The sequence below is a fragment of the Nicotiana attenuata genome, unplaced genomic scaffold (assembly GCF_001879085.1).
Source record: "Nicotiana attenuata strain UT unplaced genomic scaffold, NIATTr2, whole genome shotgun sequence".
Taxonomy (NCBI): domain Eukaryota; kingdom Viridiplantae; phylum Streptophyta; class Magnoliopsida; order Solanales; family Solanaceae; genus Nicotiana; species Nicotiana attenuata.
In genome coordinates, this window is record NW_017670403.1 from 365,815 (window position 1) to 375,322 (window position 9,508).

Consider the following 9,508-nt stretch of genomic DNA (forward strand, 5'->3'; position numbering starts at 1 on the left):
AAAAATGAATTTTTGAAGAAAATTCTTTGACTGAAATTCATAGAGTTTCTGGAAATTTGTATGTAATTGAATTTGATGGTGTCGGGCCCGTATTTTGGTTCTGGAGCGCGGTACAGGTCATATATGTGATTTAAGTTCAGCCTGTAAAATTTGGTAATAAACGGACTTGAAATGACGTGAATCGGACCACTGGTTGTTAAAATTTGAACTTTAGAGTTCATGAGATTTTTCTTTGATTTTGATGCTAAATTCATAGTTATTGATATTATTTTGATGATTTGACCGCACGAGCAAGTCCGTATGATGTTTTTGGACTTGCGTGCATGTTTGGTTTGGAGCCCCGAGGGCTCGAGTGAGTATTGGATAGGCCACAGAGTGCATTTAGACTTGGAAAATAACTGTTGCAGGTTCAGAGAAGTTGCAGGTCTCTAAACACGGCTTTGCGGTCCGCAGTGATTTCTCGCGACCGCGGTGGGATTTATGCGGTGCGCGGTGAGCAAGGCCAAGCCTTGGCGGCCGCGCTCGATATTTTGCGGTCCGCAGTGGAGCTCCGCGGCCGCAATCCTTTTTATGCGGTCCGCAGTGAGGGTCTGAGAGGGGTATATAAACGGGACCTTTCAGTTATTTTTCCATTTTCAGAAACCTAAAACATAAGGGGCGATTTTTCAAACACTCTTTCTTCCCCAAAATACAAGTAAGTGATTTTAAACTCATTTCTTTCACTCCTTAACTTCTTTTTACAAGATTTCATCCTAGAATCCAGGGTTTTCATGGTGGAATAGGGAATTTTGGGTAGAACTTATGATTTTCAAATTTTGGGTATTTGGACCTCGATTTGAGGTCCGATTTCAAAACAAATTATATATTTGAGTTCATGGGTGAATGGGTAATCGGGTTATGGTCCGAATTTCGGGTTTGGACCAAGCGGGCCCGGGGGTCGATTTTTGACATTCTGGGGAAAACATTTGAAAACCCATTTTCATGCATTAGAATTGATTCATTTAGTATTTATTAATGGTATTAATTAAATTATGGCTAGATACAAGCGAGTTGGTGGTGGAAACAAGAGGTAAAATGGTAGTTGAGGCTCGAATTGTGTTCGTGGCATCAAGGTAAGTGTTTGGTCTAACCTTAGCTTGAGGGATTAGGAGTTGTGTCTTATTTGCTATGTGTTTATTATGGGGTACGACGTATAGGCATGGTGATGAGTATCTATACGTCGTTGTCAAGCATGCCCGTGAGTCTAGTATTGTAATTGTCATGACTCCGTAGTGATTTATTCATGCCTAATATGATGACTACCATTGTTGGTTCCCTTGCCGGGATGTTATTGTTTATGACATTGTCTCCCTTGCCGGGATGTTATTGTTTATGATGTTGTCTCCCTTGTCGGGATGTTGTTGTCATACTCTTGTTCCCTTGCCGTGATTCTTCTTATGACTGATGTTGAATTGTATATGGGATCGGGTGGCATGCCGCCACGGTAATATATGAAATGGGAGCAGGTTGCACGCCTGCAACAAGATATATGAAATGGGAGCGGGTTGCATGCCTGCAACAAGATATATGAAATAGGAGCAGGTTGCACGCCTGCAACAAGATATATGAAATGGGATCGGGTTGCTCGCCTGCAACAAGATATATGAAATGGGATCGGGTTGCATGCATGCAACAAGATATATGAAATGGGATCGGGTTGCACGCCTGCAACAAGATATTTGAAATGGGATCGGGTTGCACGCCTACAACAAGAAAGAGATGAAAGTGAATAATGTGTTTGTTTCTCTTATTCTTGTTAGAATACTGTGTTTGTTTCTCTTATTCTTGTTAGCAATTGAATTTCTGCTTCTTTACATTCCTCTCTGGTATTCTGTTGTTATCTGATACTCCCCGCAGCATGCTTTTCCCCTCCCATCTTTAATTGTAAATATCTGCCTTTATTTTCCGCTGTATATGATTCAACTACACAGGTTTATTTGGTAGTCTGGTCCTAGCCTCGTCACTACTTCGCCGAGGTTAGACTAGGCACTTACCAGCATATGGGGTCGGTTGTGCTGATACTACACTCTACACTCTTTTGTGCAGATCCTGGTACTGTAACTTTCGGACCGCAGTGAGGTTGCTACTTCCAGTTCATCAGGCGACCCGAGGTAGTCCTGCAGGCGTCTGCAGGTCTTGGCGTCTCCTTCTATCTTTTCATTCTGTTTCTTCATGTATTTAAGTGACAACGTTGTATTAATCTTTCAGACCTTTATTTGTAGTATTCTTAGATAGTCTGTGAAATTGTGACACCAGTTCTGGGTAGTTTATGTTATGGATTGGTATTGGTATCATTATTATAATATTACATTTCAGTCTTCCGCTTATTAATTCCGTTGTTTATATGATGTTGGTTCTTAATTGTTACAGGATTAAAATGGGAAAAAGGTAAATAATACAAATGGTTGGCTTGCCTAGCTTTCACTAGTAGGCGCGATCACGACTCCCGAGGGTGGAAAATTCGGGTTGTGACATTATGGCATTGTCAGTGATGATGGACTCTGATATCCCAAATATGCAAACGATGTTATTTCGGACAAAATCTGCCACCACCTTCTTTGTGACGACCTTGTAAGTAAATGCCTCGACCCATTTGGTGAAATAGTTGATGGCTACCAAAATAAAATGATGTCTGTTTAACATTGTAGGCTCTATGGTTCCTATCACATCCATGCCCTAGGCGGCGAAAGGCTAGGGTGAACCCATTATATTTAACTCATTTGGTGGAACCCGGATGAAATCTCCAAGAATCTGGCATTGGTGACACTTCTGCACATAGCGGATGTTGTCTCTTTCCAAAGTCATCCAAAAGTATCCAGCTCTCAAAATCTTTTTGGCTAACATGAACCTGTTCATGTGGGGTCCGCACGTCCCTACATGTATTTCTTCTAACATTTTGGTTACTTTAGCGACATCTACACATCTTCAGCAAACCTAAGTTTGTGGTCCTCCTATGTAAGTCTTCCCCGTTGAGGAAAAAGTGGGTTGCCAACCACCTAAGGGCTCGCTTTTGACCATTAGTAGTATTTTCTAGGAACTCCTGGTTCGCAAGGAACTTCTTGATGTCGTTATACCAAGGTTTACCATCTGGCTCTTCATTCACATGGAAGCAATAGGTATGTTGATCCTTGATTTCTATCTCGATAGGGTCGATGTAGCTCTTTTCTGAATGCTGAATCATAGATGATAAGGTCGCAAGGGCGTCGGCGAACTCGTTTTGAGTTATGGGGACGTGTTTGAACTCAATCTTTGGGAACATATTGCACAGCTCCTTCACGTAGTGCAGGTACGTCAATATCTTGACATTCTTAGTTGACCATTATCCTTGGACTTGGTGGATCAACAAATCAGAATCTCCTATGTCCAAAGTTCTTTGATGTTCATGTCGACTGCCATTCTCATTCCAAGGATGCATGCCTCGTATTTAGCCATATTATTGGTACAAGTGAATCTTATCTTCGCCGATGCTGGATAGTGTTGTCTAGATTCTGAAATCAAGACTGCAACAATCCCGACTCCTTTTAAGTTTGTTGCTCCATCGGAAAACATCCTCCACCCAGGGTATAACTCTGCAATATCTTCCCCAACAAATAGTACTTCTTCATCGAGGAAATACGTGGTTAGTGGTTCGTAATCCCCATCCACTGGATTCTCGGCGAGGTGGTCGGCTAAATCTTGTCCTTTGATAGCCTTCTATGTTATGTACACAATGCCAAATTCGCTGAGGAGAATTTGCTGCTTAGCTAGCTTCCCGGCAAGCATTGGCTTCTGAAAAATGTACTTGAGGGGGTCGAGCCGAGATATCAGATGCGTGGTGTATGCTGACATGTTGTAAGGCCCCGTTTCGCTAAGTAGTTTAGGATTTCGTGGTGTCACATAGGCTTATTATAATATATTTATGTGCTATTAACATGGTGTACATCAATTAGATTTGGTAAATATGTGTATAAGTCTTATGGTAAGTAATTTGGGGTCCAAGGAAAGGCCTAAGTCTAAGAAAAATTGGAAAAGTTCATAATAGGCTAAAATTTCAAATGAGCTTGCACTAGTCCATACTTTGGACGAGCATATGTTCGTGTATATGAGGAGTTGTGGGATGCACAACCTATCAAATTAAAGCTCTTTGAGTCTAGTTTCCGACGCATCAAACCGTTTGTTATTTGGAGGTGTATACAGAAAGTTATGACCATTTTACTGGACATGCGTCACCAGCGCGCCCAGGCGCGCGGCCGCGGGGTGGACCGCAAGGCTTCCTGCCTGGAACCGCGAGGTGGACCGCGGTGGAACGCCGTGGACCGCGGGGGAACCTGTAAAATGTCTAAAATACCCCTGGTCAGTGTAAAAACCGAAGGGGGTATCACCTTTCCTTCATTTTTGTCATTCAAGCTCGAATTTGGCAAGATTTCTTCATCCTACCAAGACCTCCAACCCCTCCCATCTTCAAGGCAAGTAATCCTTATGATCTTGGTGTGAAAGTCCATCATTTATACACTAATATTGATGAAATATTCAAATAAACACTTAGATTTTTCAAGAAATTCTTTTAAGAACCCAAAGAAGGGTTTCGCAAGATTTCTTCCAAAAAGGTAAATCCTACACCTTAGACTTACACATATGGAGTTATTATGGAAATATGAGTATGGATTAAGTATTGTAACTCATGGGATAGTGATTGGAAGCCCTAGGTGCCTAACCTAGGTTGTGTTGGTATTGTAGAGATTGTAAGATGGGTTATTGAGGTATGATTCTTGGGGTAATAGTATTATGTACACATGTATGTACAAATTAGGCTTGTGGGAAGATTGATGTATATAAATAAATAAATAAAGGGTTGGGGAATGAAGGAAGTCTTGTAAAAGAGATTAAAAATCAAGATGCTCAACTAGTGTTCGATAAAATGCTCAAATGAGTTGAAACCATGAATACCTTCCTAATTTGTGTTCTATTTTGTCATGTCTCATGTAGATTGGGATTGCTAGAATTTCCGAAGCGTCGTAGTAACATAAGGAAAGCTTAAACGAGGTATGTATGGCGAACTCTGACTCTTGTAGAATCCCCTTGTTGTGACGAGCATACGGTATGTGTACCTTGTATGAAAATATGTGAATTGATTGCCTTAGTTGATTTCCATACCACCAAGTTACATGTGATTGTGAGAAGTGATTTGATGTGCCTATCTTGTTATGTGCAAAGGTTGTAAGAGCTTGAAGATGTCGACATGGAAGTAGGTGTTTACTTGTATGAACTATTTGTGAATTCTTCTGATTAATGTGCCTTGAACGTTGTTGGTTAAGTCTTCCGATAAGATAGTGCAAGTAGATGGCAATAAACCAAGTTGTGATTGTGAATGTGTTATGTGGTAAGAACCGTGAAACAAGTGATGGAAAGGAATCGTAATTGGTGCAATTGAAACAACTGTGGTAATATCATGTGTGGCTTGATGTGGGAAACTATCGTTGTGACATAAATTGTACATTGGGCTGTTGAAAAAGATGGAAATAGGCATTGATGGTACTGAAAATCCTTTGTGAATTGTGCTGCTATTCCTTGAAGAATTGTTATTGTTGTCCTTGAGATTTGTTGTTGTTCTTGAGACCTCATCCACTTTCCGTCGGCTGTATTGGTGAGCCCCTTTCCTCTCGAGGCCCTGCGTGGCTCATGCCACTTTTTCTCCAGAGTCTATTTTGGTATTTGTGTAAGGTATAGCCGGAGCCTTGGTGCCAGCATTTCCATATTATTCTTTAGTTTTATTTAGAGGCTCCGTAGACAGGTTGTGGGTAGTGTCGGGCATGGGAATTTAAAATAGAAATATTGATGTTTGGCAATGATGTATAAAACTTGTAATACCTTTAATGTGGCGAATAAAGTTGCTAATGAAAATGAAAATGGAAATCGTTTGTGATATGTTTATAGAATTTGATTAATGGAGTCCATCTCCTATTTATTCATGAGTTAGTCTGGGTAGAGTGAGACCTAACAGGCTTGCTCGGTCGGGTTTACTTGGTTGAGCGCCGGTCGCACTCCTCGGATTTTGGGGCGTGACACATGTAATGCCTTAGCTTATGAGCAATCCAAGTCAGAGCACAACAAGTGCATTCTATGAAAGTGTACTTGGCCTCGCATGGTGTGAACTTCTTGCTTAAGTAGTAGCTGGCCTGCTCCTTTCTCCTGGTTTCGTCATGCTGTCCCAATATGCAGCCGAAGGCATTGTCCAAGACTGACAAATAGAGCAAAAATGGTTTCCATGGTTCCGGGGGAACCAGCACTGGCGGGTTTGATAGATACTCTTTGATTTTGTCGAAAGCTTTCTGGCACTCCTCCATCCATTTTGTGGCAACATCCTTCTTTAACAATTTGAAAATGGGTTCAAAGATTACCATGGACTGGGTTATGAAGCGACTGATGTAATTAAATCTTTCCAATAATTTCATGACATCTTTCTTGCTTTTTGATGGTGGTAATTCACCTCTTTCCTGCTTACGATAAAACCCAATGGTTTTCCAGCAGGGACTCCTAACGTGCACTTTGCTGGATTCAGCTTCAAATTGTACCTTCGCAGGCGTTCGAAAATTTTCCTCAGGTTGTCCTAATGCTCTGAACTCTTTCGAGATTTTATGATGACATCATCCAATACACTTCAATCTCCTTATGAATCATGTCGTGAAAGAGGGTTGTCATGGCTCTCATGTAGGTGGCGCCGGTGTTCTTAAGATCGAACGGCATAACCCTATAACAGTAGACTCCCCAAAGTGTGGTGAAAGTTATCTTCTCTTCATCATTCTCGTGCATTAGGATTTGATGGTATACAGCAAAACAATCCACAAACGACTGCGGTTCGTTCTTCGCACACTTGTCGATGAGAATATGGATATTTGGTAAGGGGAAATCGTCCTATGGACTAGGTTTGTTAAGATCCCAGTAATCCACACAACATATTCTGATCTTTCCGTCCTTTTTGGGAACTAGGACGATGTTTTCTAACCAGGATCGATAGTTGGTGACCCTGACTCCATTGTACATCTCTTCCCCTGGTTCGACATCCTTATTAGTCAGTGTCTTGATGTCAGTTCAATCACAGCATTCTTTAATCATGTTCACGAATAGCTTTCCCATCCCGTCGATGATATCATCTTCGGGTGTTGAACTCTGTCCCGGACTTGCAACATGCTCTGGCACAAAAACCTTTTTCCTGGAGCTAACAGTGCTAGTTTTCCTTTCTGGAGGCTGATATCCTATGCCAGCCCTTCCTTTTTGCCCATTGTGTTCAATTGGCTCTGTGATTCCATCTGACTTGGCTCCCAACCCTGTTCCTGACCTATATCCATATTTCATCATCTCCTTTATGGCTATCTTGGACCTGTACGACGATTGCATTCCCAAATTCTATTTAGTCTTCTCCTTCTCACTTGTCTGCATGATTTCTATAGCGTGAAAGGTGACTCTGTCTAGTCCCCTCAATGAATGGGACATCATACTCCAAATAGGCGGAATGACCCCAGTCGTCGTGGACCACAATCTCATGGCATCCCCACTCGAATTTTATGCATTGGTGCAAGGTAGACGGCACGACCTCTGCCATATGTATTCAGGGCCTGCCCAACATCAAATTGTAGGAAGAGGAGATGTCCATCACTTGAAATAACACTGGAAAATCGACCAGCCCGATCTGCAAGGCTAGATAAATTTCCCTAATAACATCCTTTTACGAGCTATCAAAGGCCCTCACCCTTACGTGGCTTCCTTGACCTCCCTCAAATTAATTCCGAACTCCTGCAGGGTGGAGAGCGGGAAAATGTTGACCCCTGGCCCTCCATCGACCAGCACTCGAGATACCATTTTTCCCCCGCATTTCACGGTGATGTGGAGAGCCTTGTTGTGACTTGCGCCTTCGATAGGAAGTTCATCTCTTCTGAAAGTGATCATGTTTGCTTCTACCATTTTCCCAATTGTCGCGGATAATGCTTTGCTGGTGGTGTTACTTGGTACACTTACCCCGCTTTGTACTTTCAATTAAGCATTCTTATGGCTATTAGATCTCATCAATAGATCCATGATAGATATCCGCGCTGGAGTTTTCTTTAACTGTTCTTCCACAGAATACTCTTTACTCGACATCCTTTTCCAAAACTTCCCAGCTTCTGGGTCTATTATGTTCCTCCTTGGAATTTGTTCTCTCCCTGGATTTCCTCGATTGACCTCTTCAGGGGCGTAACATCTCCCATACCTAGTCATACTATGGGCTGCGGCAGAGTATGTCATATTGGCTTTTCCCTTTTGCTGATAGATCAATGGGACAGTTATATATTCCCGATCTTCTTCACCTTGAGTAGCATCGGCAGGTTCCTGCAGATAAGTTTGAACTGTCACTGTAGGCTTTAGTTGTATTTTAATGATAGGAGCCTTTTTAGGAGGGATTCGTGCGGCTTATGCATTTTCGATAGTGATAATTGTTCCCTTCAGGTCATATTTCTCATCTAAGGTGATAATCCTCGACCCTGATCTTTGACTGATATCGGTTGTGGACGTCCGACCCGGTTACGGTGGGATACTCGATCAGATTCTCTTTCAGCTGTCTTGAAGCTACTGAGCTCCGCTTATTCAAGCCTGCACTGCCCAGTCGTCAGAGACCGGTGGTAGTTCCATTCATTCCGTTTGGAAGTGAGATATGAACTCTCGCAGCATTTCGTTCTCCCTCTGCTTGATCTTGAACACGTCGGACTTCCTCATTGCTACTTTGATGGCACCGGCATGTGCCTTGATGAAGGAGTTTGCCAGCATGGCAAACGAGTCTATGGAGTTTGGAGCTAGGTTGTGATACCACATCATGGCCCCCTTTGAGAGCGTTTCCCCAAACTTCTTCAGTAAGACGTACTTGATCTTGTCGTCTTTTATGTTGTTGCCCTTTACTGTGCAAGTGTAGGCAGTAACGTGTTCATTGGAGTCTGAGGTCCCATTGTATTTTGGGAGTTCTGACATTCTGAACTACTTTGGAATGGGTTTCGGAGCCGCTTCCTCAGGGAACGACCTTTGCACGAACTTCTTCGAATCCACACCTTTCAGGACCGGGAGTGAGCCCGGGATTTGGTCGACCCTGGAGTTGTAAGTCTCGATTTCTTGACATTGACTGCTATCATTTTCTCGCCCGATTCAATACTTTTGGTGAGGTCCTCGAGCATTTTTATGATGGAGGGATCGGCTATCGACCCATTATTTCTTGACCTCTCCAGTACCTGTTCGGCCAGGGGAGCTGTCTCCGGTGCTACCGTGCTAGGATTCTTCTGGTGACTTTGCAGTTGAGAAATAGCCAGCTTTTGTGCCTGCAATATTTCAAAAATAACATGAAGGCTAACTTCCCGTTCTTCCCGAGCTGGGGTTTTTTGGGCTTCCTGTTGGCCGACTTGGTGTATCCTCCTGTTGGTGTGGGAGCTTGTTCCGACGTGTCGAGCTTCACATGAGATTCCGTCTGCAG

At 42.7% G+C, this 9,508-nt stretch overlaps 1 protein-coding gene across 1 annotated transcript; it reads right to left on the reverse strand.

Moving 5' to 3' along the window:
• Window positions 1–3,396: 3,396 nt before the first annotated feature.
• LOC109238919 lies at window positions 3,397–6,419 on the reverse strand. The gene is made up of 3 exons (XM_019405416.1): window positions 6,151–6,419; window positions 4,235–4,346; window positions 3,397–3,732 (listed from the first exon to the last, which is right to left on the reverse strand). The coding sequence occupies exons 1-3, from the start codon at window positions 6,417–6,419 to the stop codon at window positions 3,397–3,399; spliced, it is 717 nt and encodes a 238-aa protein (XP_019260961.1).
• Between the last annotated feature and the right edge of the window lie 3,089 nt (window positions 6,420–9,508).